Here is a 21,577-nt window from a genome sequence, read left to right on the forward strand (position 1 = left end):
TTGCTTAGACATTAAAGTGGCATCTAAATTCCATTTTGCAGCAGGAGGTGGTTCTGGATTGCAAAATTTTTGTCCGATCCCACACACTCCTAGAGAGTCATGCTGGCATCACCCTTTTCGGATGTGAGGCGCTGCTTCTCAAGACCTTTCTGATACGTGGACTTCCAAATAAACTCCGCGTAGAAATCGAGGCTCTGTTTGCTGAACATCGGGGCCGCCACTTCCAGATTTGGGCAAACCTATAGGTGGCTGCTACTATCAGCCTCTAAATTATTAAGACTCCGCATCCTTGAGGGCCCATAAGGCCAGGGATTCCCTATGCTTCGAATTCGGAGTTGCAGCCTCGCCCACCAGGATAGCACGCTTCAATGTGCGCCTCTCTTAAACACATTCCCTTTGGAACCGATTTGTAAGTAAGCTTACCGCTTCACCCCTCGCTTCGCTCAAGTTAAACATGAGAGACTGGCATCCATTGGTGCCGCGGCAGGCTTCCTGGGAGGCGATTCTCCTAGAGTACATTATCGGGGAGCAACCGAACTCCCTCCCTTTTTCTCTCAGGGTGCACTGGCTTTGGGAGCCTTTAATTAGATGGTGCCTGCTACCAACCAGGGAGAATGACCCATTGGATACTCACCGGTGGAAGGGTCTTCTTCTCCTTGGTGGTCGCAGGCCATCTGGGCCCACCCGGTTCTTGCTGACCGATAATGTGTTTTCTAAATATCCAGCTTTACAGTTTTTAATCGTTTACAGTTCAGCCTGTTCTTTGTTGGGCTCTTTGGTCCCCTTTTCAATAGGATTATTCATTTCCTTCATGGTATGTTGGGCCGTGGTGTTGTATATTGTGCTTTTGTTACGTTTGCCGGGTACTGTTACTCTCGCCTAGTCAGATACTGGGGCAGCACCACCATGGACACCTGACAGGAAGTCACCAAAGAGCCTTTTCCTGCCTACTCAATGGTGCAGCTTAACAACGAATCCAGATGGCCTGCTGGCGGCTCACTGCAAGGAGAAGACCCCTTCACGGTGAGTATCCAATGGGTCGTTCTCTCAATCGAGCGCGATGTCTGGTTGCAGGCCTGTAATTTTGAGATCCACATTGATGGTATCTTGCCATCATTGCTTTGGCTGCTGACTAGTAACCTCAGTGTGATAGGTGATGCTGGCGACAGTGTCCGGGGCTGCTCTTCGCATATGGCCGAATTAGCACAGGTGCCTCTCTCTCATTTTTGCCTCAGTGGGCATGATGCCAAATTGTTTTCGGACCGTAACTGTCAGTGGGTGATGTAATGAGAGGCCACACCCAGTGTCTAGTGAGTCATGTGCATGGAGTCATCAATCAGCTGCTTTCGTTATAGGCCAGCACTCTGACCCATAGAGCGCTATGGGGTGGACCAAGGTCTTGTAGATTTTTGACTTCAGGTATGTAGGTATTTTCTCATTGCAAAGAACACCAGTGAGTCCCTTCTACCTCAGGTATATTGACTCACCACTGACACCATCAATGCTGCCGCTGCTCTGTAAGATCAAGCCGAGGTACCGGAATGCATCTGTTTTCTTCAGATTGTTACCATTGACCTGGATCGAGCCCACACCAGGAGTTGTTTCCAGATATTCAGCCTTTGCAGTATCAAGGTGCAGGCGGGTTATTCAAGATGAGCACTTCCAGACTGCACCTGGCAGGTTAATCAGGTAGTGGATTTACAATCATGACTCCATCCGCCACCATAGAGCAACGCCCAGGAATCAGCACTTGCAAATCCAGCAAGGCAGACGGCATGTCTACTTGAAAGTTAGTACTGTAAAAAAGTTAGCATTCTGTTGAGTACCAGAATGGAGGCAACTGTCCTAAAGGGCGACTTTTTGTTGCTCCATCTAAGGAAAGGGGCAGATCATAATGTGTGAAAGGCAACTCAAAGGGGAGGCAGGTCTTTCAAGTTTGTAGGCACTTGTAATTAAAAATGCCTTTGATTTTATGCTGCATCTGCACACCCTGAGCTGTCTCCAGTTAGCTCATTAGGTAACAAGTCCAGTTTTAAAAAGCTCTGCATAGAACAAACACATACCGGTAGCAGAGATTACTTGTTAAGAGTGAGATGAATATGCATTTATCAGTAGATATAAAGTATGTGCCTACAATTTTCTTTGTAAGAGAAGACTCTTGTTGATTAATCTTTAAATGACACAGAATATGAATTCTGAAATCGTTATCTTTAGAAATGGGTATAGTTTGTCTTCATAATTGCATAGAGAAAATGGCTTTAAATTGAGATATAAGCTAATGTTTCCAACAAGAAAGAAACGAATATTTTTAGTAGCTTTTTCTACCCTTTAATGGAGGTATCATTTGACTAATTAAATTTTGAAATAATTTCAGTAGAAGTTAAAAGGATTATTTGTGCTGTTCTGTTTTTAAAACTGACTATAGTATTTTATTAGAAAATTGGTTTGCTATTTCTGAACTTGTCCAGCATGTAAACAGAAGTGTGTACATATATAAGTATTTTTAAAAATTGTTTTCCTGCATATTCTGTATGGCTATACATACATATAAAAAGCAAGGATTTACAAAAATGATTCTTTTTAAAGTATGAGACCAAACTGCCAGAAGTCCTTGGGGCAAGACTAATCAATCATTGTTGTAGTTAGTATTCGCATTTGCTTTTGTAGTTTATTAGGATAATTGGGGTCATTTTCACTTTGGGTGCAAAACAGCTTTCCCCTTCTTACATTCTGTTCTAAATTGTTTGTGTAGAAAGTCAGTGTAATTACATCCAGAGATCTCTTTTAGATAATCACACCATTCAGGAGGCTCATATTGTGTGCAGAGAATAGAAAAGAAATGGAGGAATGGATCAGTTCACTGAAGTCTGTACAGTCGCGAGAACATTATGAGGTACAAATAATGCTCCTATTGATACAACTTGTCTTTTCTGTTGAAATATTGCCACATTTTCCAAGCTGTAGTAAATTGGAGGAAATAATTATGTGGTATGAAAACCCCATGAAGCAAAATCCTGTTTGTGTCAGTTAAAGCTTGAACAGTTTGTGTATTTTTTCTGCATGTTGACCTTTTCATACATGAGTTGATGGCAGATTCTGTAGTTATGTTCTATATTTACAAATTTGTCCTAACTGCCCTTTCATTTAGACTGCACAGTTTAATGTGGAACATTTCTCAGGGATGCATAACTGGTACGCCTGCTCCCACGCACGACCAACCTTCTGCAACGTCTGCAGAGAGAGCCTGTCAGGAGTTACTTCCCATGGCTTGTCGTGTGAAGGTATAAATCAGTATTTTTCTTATATTACCATTGTGATAAATGCTACCATTGAAGACAACAATGGTGGATTCCAACCAGCATATTAATAACGATCACATCCATTATTTTTGAATCTGGATCTGTTTTATTCCGTTTTTGTCCTTCGCAGGGGTACCTGTTTTCCATGAAGGAAACAATCCGTTTTCTTTCTGCCCCTTCACACGAACTCAGTGGTTTTTTTTACAATACAAATTGGCAGGTGCAAATATCCCATTTTTCCTGTGTTCTGATTGGCTGTTCCACCACCACAGTCCCCCTTGTGCCTGCTCCCGCACTCTGCTAATGGAGCATTTTCAGTTGATGGAGAATCTACAGCAAAACTGGGAACCCAAGCAGGACCTCCTCCTCCCATTTCTAAAGTGTGGAAAAAAACTGTTTAGGGCTTTGAAATCACGACACATGTAAACATGAAGTATGCAAAAAACCCCACCCCCCACATTGTGATATTCAAAATTAAAAAATCTGTCCAAAAAAAGAGCAAAGCAATATGTCTCATTCACATCCAAAGGTGTGCATCAGTCTAGCTGCATGCCCTCAGAAGGATGGGAAGCTGAGCTGGCTGTCCAAAACCGACTTCCACTGGGACAGAAGTCAGGTCAGGAGCAGAACTTGGACTGCAGTGCTGTAGCTTTCTGCTCTGTGGCACAGGGTTCCTTTTCTATTGGCACCAACCAAAATATCATAAAACAGTGAGTCAGCAAGTTCCCTGAAAAATCTTCATCAGCCTGCATACTCAGTACAAAAACCAAAAAAGCGACAGGCAGAGGGAAAAGAAGGAATTTTTGGAGTGTGATGGTGAAGTCCCTGGTCTGTCATTTGTAGAATTTTAAAATAGAATCCGAGGTATTGTAGACTGTCATATGTTTGATTAACTGCAGTCTTTTACCTCTGCTAAAAGGGGTAGTGGTAGCTATTTTGACTTCTGTCTGTGACATGTCTGGAAACCTATTTTTTGTCCAACACCACCACATTCAGTTGTGTCTGTGACACAGCTTGTCTTCCACTTCAACTACAGACCGGGGAGGGGGTGCGTGCTCCATCATGCCCTGAATCGTCTTGAGTCTTTGCCCTCCTCTTCTTTATTTGTTTATTTGGTTCTGAATATTCCACTTGGGGAAGAGTTCTAGAGGCCTGATAAGCTGAAATGCAGGCTTTGGCATTTGGGCTGGTCTGCATAAAAGGCTATTCAAAGCAAGAGTAAGTGTGTGCCCGTTATTAAAGAATGCATTTCACACAGTTCCCGTTTATGTCCTCATGTAAGTATGTGAAGTGTATTCTTCATTTTAAAAAGCTTGGATTGCATACATTTGTTGTTGGAAACAAAATAATGCTTAGGGTGTCCTGGTGCTTGAGGCCCCAGCCAGCGGCTGGGCTTTCTGTTCCGAGTCAAGGCGAGATCGCTGCCTCGCCAAGGCCAGAGAGGGATGACGCGGCGTTGCCTGGGCCGATCTTGCCGCCTCCCGCCTCTGACATCAGCGATTCTCCACCGCACCCGGACGGATGCCATGTCGTGATAGCATGCGACCTACCGCATCCTTCCGGGCTGGAAGCGACATCAGCCATGATCCGGCCGACACGAAATGCGCTAGGTCGAGGGACTGCGGGGGGCGGGCTCTGGAGTCTGCCGGCTCTCGGCCTAGTTCTCAGCTGAGCCTGCTCAGAGGGGACGGCAGCTGGGACGAGGCAGGGAGATGAGAGGGGAAAAGTGATATAGGTGGGGGGGGGGGGGAGGAAGCTCTGGGGCATTGGCTGTGGGAAGAGGGAGGAAGGGAGTCCTGTAAGGAGGCAGGGAAAGAGAGCTGTGTGGAAGGGAAAGAGAGCTCTGTAGCCCAGGAGGGCAGGGAGTGGAAGGGTCCTGCAGCCCAGCTGCGCAGGGGAACAAGCTGGGGGACCGGTGTGGAGCCCCCACCCTGTGAGGGTGGTACAAACAGGGAGTGGAGTGATGTGCCTGGTTTCAGTGGGATCTCAACCCTCGTTTCCGTGTGAGTAACAGAGAGCCAGGGGAGGGGAGCAAGGAAGGGGTGCAGGAGGGGGAGTCAGGGCTCATTGAGAGCTGAGGAAACCCTGTGGATCTAGAGGTTATTTAGAACAGCGTCTGGGGAGGACAACTGCCAGGTAAAGGGAGGTGGGACTGCACACTCGCCCCAGGGGGACGGGCGGTCAGGGGAGGCGCCACACAGGGTTTATGTGATTCTATCAGATAATTATTATGCTTCTGAAGAAGAAAAATTACAAGCTCCAGAGTGTTGTTTTTGTCAGGTTAATAACTTGTTTTTTTCTCCTTGTGGCAGAACAGGCCTGCTTTGACCTGCAGGCCCTATTCCACCCAGCCCTTTCTCAGGAGTTCTCATCTCCTCTTGGAAAGCTCTCTCTCCCACCCTCTCTCCCACCCCTGTGCCCCTCTTGCTTCTTTCCGACTGAGGCCTGGCCTCTGTGTCTCCTGCTTCCCCTCTCCTGGGTACCACAGGGATGGTTTACAGTCTGGTGTGCCCCTGGAGGAATAGCTGCTTGCCAACTGCCAGCCTTCCCCCTGGTGTGGTCCTTTTAAAACAGTGTGTCCAGGATGGTGGAGGTCTATGTGGTACAGAATTGGTTGCTACCAGCAAAAACAAAGTTAGAAAGTATTTATTTTTCAAAAGAATATGTTTACAACCATACTTTTAGCACAGCACCAGAGTAAGCAAGGGATCCAAAAGAAATGTGGGATAATGCAATTCCACTGTCCCTTTCTCTATATATGCCTTATTAGTGGTTAAAACAGGGCAGACTCTTACGCTTAGGATATTTCAGCTACCTATAGATGCTCCATTACCTGGAAGAAATCCTTCAGCTCCTTAGGCAAGCACATGGTCAAAATGGCTGCCCCTCCAGACTCCAGGTAAAAACTCTGCCCCCTTTGTTGATTGCAGTCAGAAGAGCCTCTCCCCCTCTCCTCCAAAGAGTTTTATCAGTTCCCAGCCCACACCTCTTTTGACCTGGATTAACTGGAGTCAACAAGTAGATATTATTTTCCTGTTGGCTCCAGGTATACTTTTCCTGAGGCCCTTCTGTCTTCCTGAGACTTCTGAATCTGTGATACCTACTTGGAGAAGGGGATGGGGAAAGATATAACCCATCCCATTGTCTCTCACTACCTGTACTAGTATTTCCACAGGGTAGCTGGGTGGGCCTGGAATTCTCCTGTCCTGAGGAAAAAATTGTTAAAATATTCCCTTCAAACCTCCCGAGGGGCGGAAGCTATTTCTTCATACCCTTTAAGTCAGAAAGACATGTATGAAGAGACCAGCAGCTCTTGGAAACTGGCCAACCCAAATTCTCAGGGATGGTATATGGCAAGAGGGGAGGCTTTCTGATCATAAATAGTGCTCAGTGGTTGACATAGCACTTTGACTGACACACATGACCTCTGTAATCCAAAATGGCTACTGCAAAGCTTATCTTGCTGAAATAATAGTGGGAACCTGGGAAAGCAAAAGAGAGACTGTGAGGCTTTTTGACAACTGAAAAAACTGGTCCTATTTTGGAATTTAGCCACTGTGGGAAAAGCCTTTGCTTATGTATGACTCTGGAATCACTTTCCATGTAAAGCAGGAAGTCTCTCTGCCTTTGGCTCCTTCCGCACATGCAGAATAATGCACTTTCAAACTGCTTTCAATGCTCTTTGAAGCTGTGCGGAATAGCAAAATCCACTTGCAAACAGTTGTGAAAGTGGTTTGAAAACGCATTATTCTGCGTGTGCGGAAGGGGCCATTGAATGCCACCTCATACTGTCACTGTGTGGCTGTGGCTCAGTCAGGGAGGCCAGGACAGGGCACCTGGACATGATTCCATCCCGTCCCTTAAAGAAGAAGGCAGACTATCGTCTTTCAAAACAGCACATTTCACTGAGCCCAGGCCTTATACTGTCCACACTGAAGAGGCAGCTGCGTCCCCAGGAAATCCATCTCTACTCATGTCCAGGGGAGTTCCCAACACTCAGTGTCTTCTGTCTATATTCACAGCCATACCCCTCCCGCTGGCCATTCTGCCTGTTTCCATGGGGCTTCAGCTCGCCCTGTTGTTGGAGCACTCGTCCTCCTCAAACTCTCTCTGGTGCCACACTTAGTTACATGGGTTCACGGGTCATTTGTTTTGGAGGGTTTGGAGGAGACTCTTTGACTGCCTGAATGGTCTGTCAATCTTCTTGCCTCTCTCCTATATTTCCTGGAATCTAGATGAGAATTTTAGCAGTGGAAATGCAGTGTTTTTCCTAGTCGTGGGTACATGCATGATGCACAACCCCACGTCCAGTTTCTGCCCTCCTCGCTGTCTCATAGACACACACAAACATGTATTTTATATGATAAAGCAATGATCTGTTCTTGATCAGATTCTGAAAGATGTGACTGTGCCAAAGTGTCTCAGTAATCAAACTGTCTTTGCTTTCTTCTAGTATGCAAATTTAAGCAATGATCTGTTCTTGATCAGATTCTGAAAGATGTGACTGTGTCAAAGTTCTCATCAAGAAGTGTCTCAGTAATCAAACTGTCTTTGCTTTCTTCTAGTATGCAAATTTAAGGCTCATAAAAGATGTGCTGTTAGGGCAGTGAACAACTGCAAATGGACTACACTGACTTCGATTGGAAAAGATATTATTGAAGATGAAGATGGTGTGAGTATTGCTCAGGGCTGCAGGTGCACTTGGTGGTCCGGGACAAAGCTGACAAATCTGTCCCACTCGGGTAGTGGAGAAAAATTAAAATCATGTGATAAGTGGAGAGAGTGGAAAGTGAAAGCGGGGCTGGAGGAAATATGTCCAAACAGAAGAGAATCTTGTCACGCAGCTGACATTCATTTCCACACAGGCAGTGTGAAATCAGCCCTATCAGCGAAGTTTCCATTTTGAGTTTTTTTAAAAGAAACAAATTGCCAACACTTCTCTGTCTAGTGAGTTCTCTCCCAGCTATAGGAAGTGGCTGGTGGTTCTGTGACCACCTGGCAACCCAGTTTTGTACTACAGAGGAAGAATCAGAATGTGTTTTATATATTTATTGATTGCATGGATATTTTATAGTCCTTCCGTCTTGGGATTCAAGTCAGTGAACATTGGGGTTGCTCTGACATCTCCCCTGACTGAGACTTTCTTAGCTCCAGCAGTTTATCTGCAGAGTGTATTTCCCAGCTTTGGTTCAGTGACCACCAGAACCAATGGAAGAGGCTGGTAGCAAGGCTAGACTGTGGATGAGTTACTTGAGTGAAAACTGTCATGGATTCCCTGCAGACATGTGCCGACAGGTTACAGCACAGGTGTCAAACTTGTGGCCCTCCAGATGTTATGGACTACAGTTCCCATCATCCCCTGCCAGCATCATGCTGGCAGGGGATGATGGGAACTGTAGTCCATAACATCTGGAGGGGCTGGTTTGACACACCTAAGTGGGTTACAGTAACAACAAGGAGCATGGAATGACTCTCCAAAGTTGATTTGAAAGCTTTCTTTCTCACCTGTGTGCAGCCGTAATGTTTAGGAACTGACCCTTTGCTCCCTTTGGGTCAAGTGAAGCATTATCATGGTGTCGAATGAGCACGCCCAGCATTGGGCCTTCCCGCCTGCAGCAGCCAGCATCCCATCTCAACTGACGCTGGACATAGGGCTCCTCTCTGAGGAGACAATTGCCCAGTGCAGTCTATTACTCCTTCCCTACAGGTAGCCATGCCCCATCAGTGGCTGGAAGGAAATCTTCCCGTGAGTGCCAAATGTGCTGTCTGTGACAAGACCTGTGGCAGTGTCCTACGGCTGCAAGATTGGAAATGCCTTTGGTGTAAAACTATGGTAAGTTCCAAATAGCTGTTATGTTCCCTGAGCCTGCTTTGCTTTTTCTTTTCAATGTTTAATGTTTTCTCTCACTCGACTTGTAGTGGAAAAGTGAGTTTCACATCATTGTTTGGAAAGCTGTGATGTTGACAAGAGGCATGGATTGGCTAATGAGCCAATGATTAATCAACTAGTTTTCAATGGTCATCAAACACTCAAGCAAGTTACTACATTATAGAAATGCAGTATTGAAAAGCTGCCACTCATTCTTTAAAAGCAATAGTCTTTCTTGTTGCTTTCTAGCATAATATAATGGAATCAAAATCCTACAAAAACGAATTATTTTCTTAACCCTCAGACTTCCTTGTTTTCCTCCCCTGGTAATCAATTGATGAGTCTTTGATTCCCAGTTGACCCCCAAGACAGAATTTTGACCTTTAAACCATCAATCTTCTTGGATTACCTGCTTATTTTTAACTATTTTTTGACACATGCATTACTTAAAGTTTGTTTTCATCCTCACAGTTTTCTTCTAGGTGTTTGACAAAGCTGAACCAAAAAAATGGCACCTTTGAACAGCAGCCAGCAAATCCCAATCTTGAAAAAGCCAGGAAAATTGGGCTTTTTTTCAGGATCATTTTGGGATCCTTGGCTGCAACCCCTTTTAAAAGAACAAGAAAGCTCTTCAGCACATTTGCACCGAATGCTTTAAAGTTTAAATCCCCCTCCCTACTTCTCCATTTATAGTCTGTGGGGAATCTTCCTGGGGCTCTGGGCAGGGCTGTTTTTTAAGGTAGAAGCACCAAATTTTCAGCATAGCTTTTGAGTGACTTTCCTTACAAGAACCCTCCAATTTAGTAAAGGGGGGATCAGGGGGTCCATTATGGGAACCCCATTTTTCTCCATTTCGGAGCCTAAAAAATTATATATCTGACTCAATCTTTACCAAAACTGGGAGTTTTTCTAAGGAGAAACAGCTGTGCTGCCAACTTGGTTCCTCTCTGTTAAAATACACCCCACCCCCACCCCCACCCGGAGCTCCAGAAAGATTCCCCACAGCCTATAATAGAGCTTTCCCCCCACACACACAGTCTACCCCCCCTTGAAAAAAACCCATAGTAGTATAGGAACATTCTGGAACACCCCCCCCCCAATAATATATCTGAATTTTCCCAATTTATTTTTGCACATGTACATTTTTTTCTCAAAATATAATTGCATTTTACTATTTTATATCTGCAGAACTTCTTTGGTTTGTTGATAAATCTCTTAGCATGATTATATAAAAATGAAACCTTGAATACGTTTTGCATTTATCAGAAAAACATTCGAAACTTTAACACAGTCCACTGACTTTATATTGAGGCTTTCCACATGTTGGCTGCTCCTTGGTTTTCCCTTGTGCTTTCTGTGCAGCCTCACATATAGATCTGGTGACTGTGAACATCCTAGAGCTTCCATTGTGGCTCAGGTGCTTCTTGAGAGTAAAGTTCTGATGGCATGCACACACGCATAGCTGCCGGGACAGGCACCTCCTGGCTCAGCTTTTGGAGCTGCTGCTATTTCTGCGGTCAAGCACTGATCTCTCTACAATTTTCTCTTCTGTTTGTCTTTGTTAGGGGTATTTTCATTGCTTTATATTGCTCTTCCACTGGTTCATTGTAGGTGGGAACAGAGTGCATTTTGTTGCACACAAATAGCAACTTGACACCAACCCCCTAGGACCCTGACTTTGTTTAATTCACTCATCCTTGTTAAGGCAGTACAAATGACCAAGGGCAATGTTATCTATTTGTTTACTTTATTTATAGCCTACTAGGTATTGTATCTGCAAGCACTGATGCAGTGCCTGGCAAACCATTTGTGAGTCTGCAGTGGGGGTTTTGGCATTGGTGCCTAACCTGCCATACTTTTGGTTAGCTGAGGTAGCTCACAAATCTAAACCATCAGTATGTAGGTTGTATTGTCGAAGGCTTTCATAGCCGGAATCACTGGGATGTTGTGGGGTTTCTGGGCTGTATGGCTGTGTTCCAGTAGCATTTTCTCCTGATGTTTTGCTTGCATCTGTGACTGGCATCTTCAGAGGATCTGATGGATCCTTTACCATCAGATCCTCTGAAGATATCAGCCACAGATGCAAGCAAAACATCAGGAGAAAATGCTACTGGAACATGGTCATACAGCCTGGAAACTCCACAACAGCCCAATATGTAGGTTGCATTCAATCTACCCTGCCTGTGGTGCACAGCTCTACCCTTTCGGGTGGCAATAACATCTGCTATTCAGTGGTTCTTTAACCTGGGGTTGGACCCTTTAGTCTAACGACCTCTTCTACACAGGGTCAGCCTAAGACTCTGCATCAGTGTTCTCCATCTGTAAAATGTATAAATTTTAGGGTTGGGGGTCACCACAACATGAGGAACTGTATTAAAGGGTCGCGGCATTAGGAAGGTTAAGAACCACTATGCTAGATAGCGGTGAGCAAGTTGTATGTGCTCCATTGTCTGTCTTTATTGCATATGTGATATTCCTGATCAGGCAAGATATCAGGCTGCCTCAGTTAAAATAACTACTATGAGAGATAAGGAGAACAAAACATTCATCAGCCCTGGAGCTGTCCATGGTGCTACAATTCTGGGTATGTCTCCAGAACAAGAGAGCTGTTCAGATAGGTTTGCTGGAATAGGGATCGGAGCCAATCTGTGGGAATGTTTCAGTGTTAACAACTAGGCTCAACGAAGGTTCTTACCATGGAGCTGAACGTTCCTACTGAGGTCTCAATCCTGCAGAGACTTTGTGCTCAGTTACTTCCTCTTGAGTGGGGCTTTTCAGTGACATTCCTGAAGCTACCAAGTGGGCACTGCGTCATCTTGCCAAGGCTTCATCATAGGTTCAGTGTAGTCTCTGTGGGATCTGGATGTAAACTTCCCAGCTGAAGGGCTCCCACTTCCCTGATTTTGGTGGTTTGTGGGATTAGGAGTTTTTCATGGAATGGGCTTCTCTGTTTCCCTCTGCGATCCTGACTCTCTCTGTGGCACGTATGCAGAGCCCCCTCCCCCTTCTCTGGTGAGGTCCCATCCACTCCTGCTGCTGGGTGTAGGCAGGTCTTAAATGGTATTAAGGCATATTTTTTTCCTCAGATAGTCCCTAATTTCAGAATGATGTATATTTGTCCATCACATTTTTTCGATTGTAAGGATGATAATGAATGGCGATTTTATGCAGCAGATACTCATAATGCCTAATTTTTTTTTCGCTGGGCCCTTTTCTGACATGCAGGAAATATTCTGTTGCCGTAAAGATACAAAGAAAAGACAAACAAGTCATTGCAAAGGCTTTTTTTGGCTTGCGGGAGCTGTTCTTTTCTTCAAAGTAAATTGTTCAGTGAGTTTGAAAAGCAGTCCTGCTAGATCAGGGGTCTGTAACCTGTGGCTCTCCAGATGTTCATGGATTACAATTCCCATCAGCCTCTGCCAGCATTAGTCACCTCTTTGCTCATCAGAATTGTTTCTGAATTTGTGTCAGCTCCAGCTTTTTGTGAAACTTTGTGCTACTGATGTGTGCACAGTGCCAGTTGTCGTCTTCAGGAGAGCAGCCTTTCATGCATTCACACTGTTAACGTGAGTTCTCTAATTATGCATTTGTGGAATTCTACAGAGACCATAAAGAATACAGTAACTTTCTGGTAACTGATGTTGCTAAGTAACAACATGCAAGTCAGTGGATTCTTTAGTCTTAGCAATTGGTAAGGACTGGAATGGGAAGCCACTGCTCATTGAAGCACACGCTGCTAAGTCAAAACTCTGTCAATGTTTCCAGGGAGAGCACTCTGTACAGATGCACAACTCATACCTGATGGTCGCTTAAAAATCATCATTCATGGCTAAGCAACCCAAGATGTTTCTTTTTTGTGGGGTCCTAGACAGGCATCAAACCCAGGAAATCTGTCTTGCCTGTGGGCTGTCATAAGCGTGGTTGGTTGGGGCAGATATTGGGCAGGCCTTATGGGGCTCCATCACTTGGAGCAAGTGCAGAGCTTTGTAAAGTATTCTCAATGTAAAGTGTCCTATTGTATCACAATATTAATTAATTAATTAATAGATTTTATGCCGCCCAACCCCTGAAGGGCTCTGAGCAGTGTACAATAATAGACAGTGCTCAGTAAAATACAAATTATAAACATTAAACATTAAAATCCCTTAAAACACAATAGCAGCATTATCATGAAACCCATTTTAATCTATCAAAGGCGTCCGATCCTAAGGCCTGGAGGGGACCAGTAATGCCAAAATTAGAGATGTAATACAGATAGTATAAAACCTAGTGTGGGGGCATCAAAAGTGGGCAGGCAATCTGTGGCCAGCCCCCCCAAAAGCCCGGTGGAACAACTCAGTTTTGCAGGCCCTGCGGAACTCACCAAGGTCCTGCAGGACCCTAACAATAGATGAAAGAGTGTTCCACCAGGCAGGGGCCAGGGCTGTAAAAGCCCTGGCCCGGGTAGAGGCCAGCTGCGTAATTGAGGGGCGGGGGACTGCCAGTAAATTAGCCTCTGCAGATCGCAGAGACCTACTTGGAACATATGGGGTAAGACAGTCATTTAGGCTTCTAGCTTTCACCGTAAGTTGTACTTTGAGCGATACATTAATAATCCATTGTTAAATTGTTTCTAGGTGCACACGGCTTGCCGAGATTTGTATCCTCACAAGTGTCCACTTGGCCAGTGTAAAGTATCCATAATTCCTCCTACAGCACTGAACACCATAGATTCTGATGGTATGTAGGATTTTGGCTATGTGTTTCTCTGTGATATGACGAATGTGTTCTGTAAGACAGAAGTTAAATAGGGCAGGGTACAACGGCAGTTTGGCTAGCCAAGCTTTCTAATTCAGGCACATTAACTTCTCTGATTCATGGTGTCTTGTGAATTGTAACACCAGATTAAAAATAACACTCTCTACAACAATTACCAGGCATTCCCAGGTAGCTTCCTCCATGTTGTATGCATGGGGAAACTTTTGCATTTTCTTTCGTTTCCAAGTGAAGGATTACAGCTTTTAGCCTTACTGATAAGCTTCTGCTCCTTTCTTTTCAGGTTTTTGGAAAGCCACGTGCCCACCGTCCTGTGCCAGTCCTCTCTTGGTTTTTGTTAATTCAAAGAGTGGAGACAATCAGGGAGTAAAATTTCTCAGACGATTCAAGCAGACCCTAAATCCAGCTCAGGTCTTTGATTTAATGAATGGAGGACCTCATTTAGGGTAGGAAATGTGATTTTTAAATGGAATTATTGCAGAATTGGGAGGATAAAATCATACTTTATTCCATACTAGAAGGGGGGCAGCAACCAAAGGTCCCGCCAGGCCCTGCTGGGAAAAATAAAATAAATAAGGGTGCAGCAAATGTTTCTGATGTCTGCTGCTGCCTCCAGGGCTAGTGCTGTTGTCACTTGGGGCCCAAGATGGGGTGATGTACAAGTCAGGTGCTTGTGGGGCCTCAACACCGTGAACTGACTTTGGTGTATGTTTCTTCCTTTCTCATGGCATTTGTTAGGATGGTTTGAGGTTAATTTATGCATGACATTTTAAAAGCCATGATTAACTACTTATTCCTGTGGAATATAAATTGCATGAAATGATCTATCTCAAGATTTTTTTTGCAGTAAGAAGCTATTTACTATGAGGGTTGTACTGTTCTGGTCCTTACTTGTTAGATAGTTAATTTTTGGATTATTAGTTCTCTGTCACAGCAGAAGTACTTATTCTGACCTTGTTTGGAACAAAGAGACAACATGTCTGCCTGGGATAATCAAGGCGAGGATGGTCAACTAGTCCCAAAACAAAATAGCCTGCCCACAGGGGGGCCCCCCCAAACTTCAGTTGAAAGTTCATTGAAATGTGTTGTTCTGTTTGCTAAGCAAAGAGGTACTTTCGTTCTGTTGTACTATTTCAAAGGTGGACCTGGAAGGTCTACTTAGGATTTCCATCTTGCCATTTCAAGATACTTTCAGGAATTACATCCCTCCCTGATGTTTCTACTGCCCACTGAGTACCCAGAAACTCTCTGCCTGCACACGTGCCTTGTCTGATGGATGATTCTACCTTCCTGATAAGGCTTGCCCATTCCTCAGTGAGAGTTGACTTTTCCAGCCTGCAGTCTAGGGGTCAAGAGAGCAGCTGCCAACAACAGAGAAGTTGGCCAACTTTTCAATACGCATTTTGAAATGTTTTAAAGCTTACGATTCTTGTTTTAGAAAAATGTTTTATTTTTTTGAAGTGGAAGCACTTTTTATTTCCGTCTCTTTTCCAGTCCCCTCTTCCCTTGGGATGCTTTCTGGGGTCTCAACCTTAATCAGTTGAGATGAGTCACTGAAGGTCCCATGGTAGAAACCAATGTTGTTTCCTTGCAGCAGCTGTGACCTGGTACCAAGACAGACTCTGCTTTCTTTCACTTCAGAAAGTCACAAGTTTGCAATGGATGGCAGGTTATAAATAAGAAAATAAATAAGTAAGCTCCCAGGAGGGTTTTATTCAATGGAAAACCAGGTAACCCTGATTGTAACCACACCATTAACAGTGGTTGCACCTGTGGGTGTGAAGCTCTTGGTATGAACATGACTTTTAACAAACTTCATTGATTTTCAGAACTTTTGGAAAAGGAAAATTGAATGTGTGCTATCCTAGTTAAAAAAAACATGTTACTTCCCAGAAAACTGCATAATGTACTTCCAGAGTGCACCCAGCTAACTGTAACATTGCTATGAATTTTCATATTAGAGTTATCTGTGAATTTGAACTCAGAAGATGCATATTCTGTTTTCAGCTTACGGTTATTTCAGAAGTTTGACAATTTTCGGATCCTCGTGGAGGAGATGGAAGTGTTGGCTGGGTGTTGTCCGAAATCGATAAACTCAACTTACACAAGCAGGCAAGTGTGAGCTGCTGCTTCCGATTGTGGGAATGAGGCCGGTTTTTCAATTGCCCCAAAGAAAACAAGCTCTGAATGATAAATCCGTTGCCGCCTTTTAAACCAACCTTCAGCAGAAGAATTTCTTGTTTGATTTTAGTGCCACCTGGGAGTGTTGCCTCTTGGGACAGGGAACGACCTCGCCCGCGTCCTCGGCTGGGGGGGGTCATGTGACGATGAGACACAGCTTCCTCAGGTTCTAGAAAAGCTAGAACGAGCAAGCACCAAAATGCTGGACAGGTAAGTCAGCCTGGAATTCTTTGAATTCTTTTTAGTATGCACCTGGTCATTTGGGTGCTGTGTGGTTTCCGGGCTGTATGGCCGTGTTCTAGCAGCATTCTCTCCTGACGTTTCGCCTGCATCTGTGGCTGGCATCTTCAGAGGATCTGAAGATGTGGCTGGCATCTTCAGAGGATCTGAAGATGCCAGCCACAGATGCAGGCGAAACGTCAGGAGAGAATGCTGCTAGAACACGGCCATACAGCCTGGAAACCACACAGCACCCAAGTGATTCCGGCCGTGAAAGCCTTTGACAATACACCTGGTCATTCTTTTTGTTGCACAATAATGTCATTGACTTGGCAGTATAGATTGGTCATTCGGAAATATTAAAAAGATATGACGTATCTGCTGCTTTTTTTCAGGTGGAGCATAATGTCGTATGAACTGAAATTAATATCAAAACAATCTATTCTTCCTGTTACTCTAGAAGAGGAGTCTGAGGAATGCCAGGTAAATATAGATTTCTTTTTTTAAAAAACCAAGAATTCATAAATATAGGAAGGTTGTAACCGAAATAGAAAGAAAAAAATAAGTGCAACGTACATCTTAATTCAAACATAAACATTAAAATAGAAAATTAAACACATCCTAGTTTATATCATTAAAAATAACCATACATTTATCAGTCAACACCATATCACTCTTCTAAAAACATATTGAACAATATATAATTATGTAACGTGTTCTGATAAATTTATGGTCTTTATTTATGTCCACCTAAATATTATTAAATCCCATTTTATTTCCTGCATTTGATCCTTTCTCACTGACAAGAGACTGTAAATCTAACTTTATGTTCTGTGTTCACATGTACAGAATTGTTCCTGGTACCAATAAAAGCATAGTAAAAACTCCCTAATGGAGTTAGTTCCCATGGAGACTTGATTCAGCTCCTTTCTAAGATAATGAGTTGTTATTTCATAATTAATATAATTATTCCAAAATTTTGCTATGTTAGGGCATTTCTAGGACATAGGATCATAAAGCCACTTGGTACAGACACAGAGACATTGCTGTAAAAGGAAGCTATCAGGCTGCTTCAGCAGTGTTAAGCTTTTTTTCATACCAGGGGAAGGGGATATGTCCCAGCAGCTCTAAAGGTTTTCAACTCCATGGTAGTTCAGCAACTTCTCTATGGAATTCCTTTATGGATAACTGCATGGAACAACTCAGTTGAAAGAACACAATCTGGCTTCCTCTATAAAATACTCGGATTACCACACTCTGTACCATACGCTGTACTATGCTTAGAAGCTGGTCAGAAGCTACTTTAAACAAGAGCATGGCTGAATACATTCAAGTATTGGATTAAATTATGTTTTAATTCTGATGCGCACAGTTTAACATATGCCGCGCGCCCAGACCGATTTGCCTCCAAATGGTATCAACTTCTTAAATCAAAAATTTACTCACTAGGTTTATTACTTGAAGATCTCTGTATGCTGTCACCCAGAGAGATTCTCTGAACCTTAAAAAGCAGACTTTTAGAACAGGAATACCACATCTTGTTGGGGCAAGCAAATAAATAATGCTCACCCCTTTCTGTCGAAACAGTGCCGGAACAGGGGCACGTAGCCAAATATCTTGAATTATTAACTGAACCCCAACAGAGATGGATTATTACAAGGGCCAGATGCAATACTTTTCCATCGGCCCTTACAAAGGGTCGCTACTTATCTATCCCTCTCCAGGATCGGGTTTGTCTACACTGTAAAAACCAAGTGGAGATTCTTGCTCACATTATACTCAATTGTCCGAGATATGTGGGCATTAAGAATTTCTCTCTTAGGCTGGTCCTAGACCAGTGGTGGTGAACCTTTGGCACCCCAGATGTTATGGACTGCAACTCCCATCAGCCCCTGTCAGCATGCCATGCTAGCAGGGGCTGATGGGAATTGTAGTCCATAACATCTGGAGTGCTAAAGGTTCGCCACCACGGCCCTAGACAAACCTGAAAGAGTTCTGTTGTGGAGCTTCTGTTAAACAAGACAGATGTTGAGCTCTTGGAAAAGTAGCAAAATTTCTTTTCTGAGTGACAGAACTTTCTAAATAATGTCCAATGCTAGATACAGTTTCTCTGTGTTTTGAATGTATTCTTGTTTTGTACTTCCCAAATGTCTAGTACACAGTCAGAAAATCCTCAGTTTTATGGTGCGTTTTCAGCTACCTTTTTTATCCTTGCTTAGTCTGATGTATATGTATACTCTGTGTACTCTTTTTTGTTTGTTTATTGAACATTATATTTTGCTTGCTTTCTAAACATGCCATGCCTGTCCAATCCTACTATCTAAAAAGTGGTCAGGGAGCAGGGCAGTGCATAATCTTGCCATCTCATGAGTGGGATAGCTCGAAATTCCCAAATTGCTGTCTGTCATCCTTGTGCTAGCTTGTAGGAGCAAAGTGGAAACTAGGCAGAGCCTTAATTTGCCAAGTATAGAGTGCTGGGTGTGCAAATCCATCCAGGAGGAGATACCTGTTGGTTTTTGGTACTCCCACCTTTGGGAGTAATGGAAAGGTGTGCTGATGCCAGGCAGAGACCTAAGACAACTGTGGGGTTTTCTGGCCTTCCAGGAACTAAAGGACCATGGGCTCGTGAGTCTGTTCTTTCATGATTACCATCAACACTTATGCTTTGTGCTTAGATATCTGCATACGAGGACTCCGTTGCTGCTCATCTTGCAAAGATACTTGATTCTGATCAGCACTCAGTTGTCATATCATCTGCCAAGTAAGCTGAATAATTTTAATTTGTAGGTTGTAAAAAAAACTGTGGTTAGCATCTGCTGTAGAATGTAGACAAAAATACAATGTTTACTTGTCGCCCCCTTTCTAAGTAACATCCAGATCCCCCTTTGATTTGCTGAGGGTAATTCTACAATGACTGTGTGATCATTCATCCTAGAAGGTGATCAGATAAAGTAAGATAACCTTACAAAGTCTAAATGAAAGTCAGGCTGCTTGTTTCTTTCCTCTGGCTTCCTTTGATTTGACCTGGGCTCAAGTGGGCCTTTGATGAAGGGTCCACCCGATTACTCTGCCAGGAGCATAAGTCTTATGGTGCTACCATCTACTGCCTGTTTCTCTGGGAAAGGAGCTCTGGAGTGGAGTGGTTGTTTTTCCCCCTGTGCAGTGATCCCTGTCATCCTCATCACTTCAGACATGGCACACTTCTGTGTGTTTTTGTTTGCCCCAGCAGAGGGTTGAGTTGGCATTGGCTTGAGCTGCCCTGGCACCCAGAAGAAGTGGCTGGGAGATGAGGAGGAGGAGCCTGCAGCCTCAGCCTCCAAGAGGTGGCAAGAGTCACGAGTGGAACACCACATGTTGTGACAGTTGAGCTTAGTGGGGTTTTGTGAGAACAGCTGCATTGTGCTATGTTTTGTACATTGTGTACCGAGTTAACGTTTCAGCTGCACCAATTCCCTTTCTCTTTGCTTTGGCACCCCTGTCTCATCCACAATAGGATATTATGTGAAACTGTAAAAGGGTTTGTTGCCAAAATCGGGAAGACCTGTGAAAGAGCAACGGAAAACACAGAAGCGGATGTTACAGCCGTGAAAGTAAGCACTGAGATTCCAGTTCATCCTCCCCTTTTATGTTCCCCCGTTTCTCTCAAATGGTATCAGTGCTGAGACAATCCAGCTTGCATATACTTGCATGAGCTTGCATATAGAGCTTACAGGCTGTACCAAATTACAAAAAGGGGTTACATTTGGTTTCTTCCTCGTTCTCCAACTGAAACTTGAGAGGTAGTGTTGAGTTGTGGCTCCTGCTGCTGCAATCTAGGCTACGCGGGAGAAAAATAATTCAGATCCTTGGTCTCTGCAGTGCGCTGCAGAGTTGGTCCAGCAGAAGGCGGGTCCAGGGTCCACTGTGGTTTCTGAGTCTGGATTTTTGCTGATCATTCACATCATTGTTGTGTTTATCGAGGTGCTATTTTACAGAATATAAGGTGACCCATACTTCCCCCACGGGATTTCCTACGTGAAATCTGAGCTAAAGGAAACAGCTGGGGTATGAACAAGGGAATCAGGGACCTGAAGGAAGTGAGAGGGTTGAGTGGTGCAGGGATTCTCCGTTAGTGGAGGAAGGTATCTTTGTATGAGTTGCTGCGACTCCTCCCTGCACCGTGGGCAGGGCACATGCAGATTGCTTGCAAGGGCTTCCACTATCCTGGCGATGTATTTGGACCCCACCCCACCCCACCCCATCCCTGCCCTGCCCTGCCCTGCCCTCTCCACGGATGGATGTGCTTTTACAGCTCTCCCACATGGGTTATTAAACATTCGGGCAAAAATACATTAGAAAATTATTGGTCGCCCCCTCCGTTTTTTGTTCTTGAGTGGCAGAGAGAAAGTAGCTGGAGCCGTCCTGGATGGAGGAGCGCCCCAAGGCAGCTGCTGGAAGAAGAAAACTTGGCTGCTCCTTCCACAGGACCTAGTCTCTGCAACAGCGGAGCCTCTTCTTCAGCTGCTACTCTGCCCTTCCTGTCGAAGCACCACCAGCGCCAATCAGTGAACATCCAGCACTCTCTTCCTGCACATTTCTGATGGTGGACTGGCCCATGGACACAACCCCTCGCAACTCTTTTGTCCACAGCAGTGACCCCCCTTCTTCAACTGCTGCCCTCCTCTCCTCTGCCGAAGCACCGGCAGAGATCCGTAGTGAACAACAGGCCTTCTCCCACTCTGGAGCCCCAGTGCAGATGGGCCCAGTGATGGAGCTGCCTGCAGCTCATCTGAGCCGGCCACTTTTGACGCATTGCCAAAGTGAGGCCAGGAAGCCCCAGCACATACCAGGAGTGAAAGACACCCCCCTCATCCTCCTTAGTTGCAAGCGTGTGTCTGTGCGCATGCAAATATCTTTATGTACCACCACCGGGGGGGGGGCGCCTCCCCCCCGCAATCATATTCAACAGGCTTCATTTACCCAGCCCTCAATTTCTACATTATGTCTGATCCTGATGAACATTAAGCCCACCCATAGGGAAAAGGGTGCAAAAAAACCCACAGCCTCGTACTCTGTGGCTTTAGGAAGCGTGGCAGTGCTCAGGGGAATGTGCTACCTCTTCTGGCCCGGCCTCTTTTAGTTTTATCCATGCAGATGACCTTCCACTCCTTTCTGGGGAACCCCTTTCTGACCTGAGGTTTTTCAGGGCAGTCACTCACCAACTGCCTCCAGCTCCTCCTTTTCTGTTGCTGCTGCTGCTGCTGCTCTCTACTCC

At 44.5% G+C, this 21,577-nt stretch overlaps 1 protein-coding gene across 1 annotated transcript in view; it reads left to right on the forward strand.

Moving 5' to 3' along the window:
- The window catches only part of DGKH (diacylglycerol kinase eta), a 109,127-nt gene that overhangs the window by 48,215 nt on the left and 39,335 nt on the right, over positions 1-21,577 (forward strand). The window contains 12 exon segments of the mRNA XM_048494860.1: positions 2,789-2,893; positions 3,149-3,281; positions 7,865-7,971; positions 9,007-9,132; positions 13,785-13,887; positions 14,207-14,369; positions 15,931-15,968; positions 15,971-16,035; positions 16,175-16,314; positions 16,719-16,806; positions 18,999-19,084; positions 19,817-19,913. Of these exon segments, the coding sequence (XP_048350817.1) occupies positions 2,789-2,893; positions 3,149-3,281; positions 7,865-7,971; positions 9,007-9,132; positions 13,785-13,887; positions 14,207-14,369; positions 15,931-15,968; positions 15,971-16,035; positions 16,175-16,314; positions 16,719-16,806; positions 18,999-19,084; positions 19,817-19,913 (1,251 nt within the window).

The sequence above is a fragment of the Sphaerodactylus townsendi genome, linkage group LG04, assembly GCF_021028975.2.
Source record: "Sphaerodactylus townsendi isolate TG3544 linkage group LG04, MPM_Stown_v2.3, whole genome shotgun sequence".
Classification (NCBI taxonomy): Eukaryota; Metazoa; Chordata; class Lepidosauria; order Squamata; family Sphaerodactylidae; genus Sphaerodactylus; species Sphaerodactylus townsendi.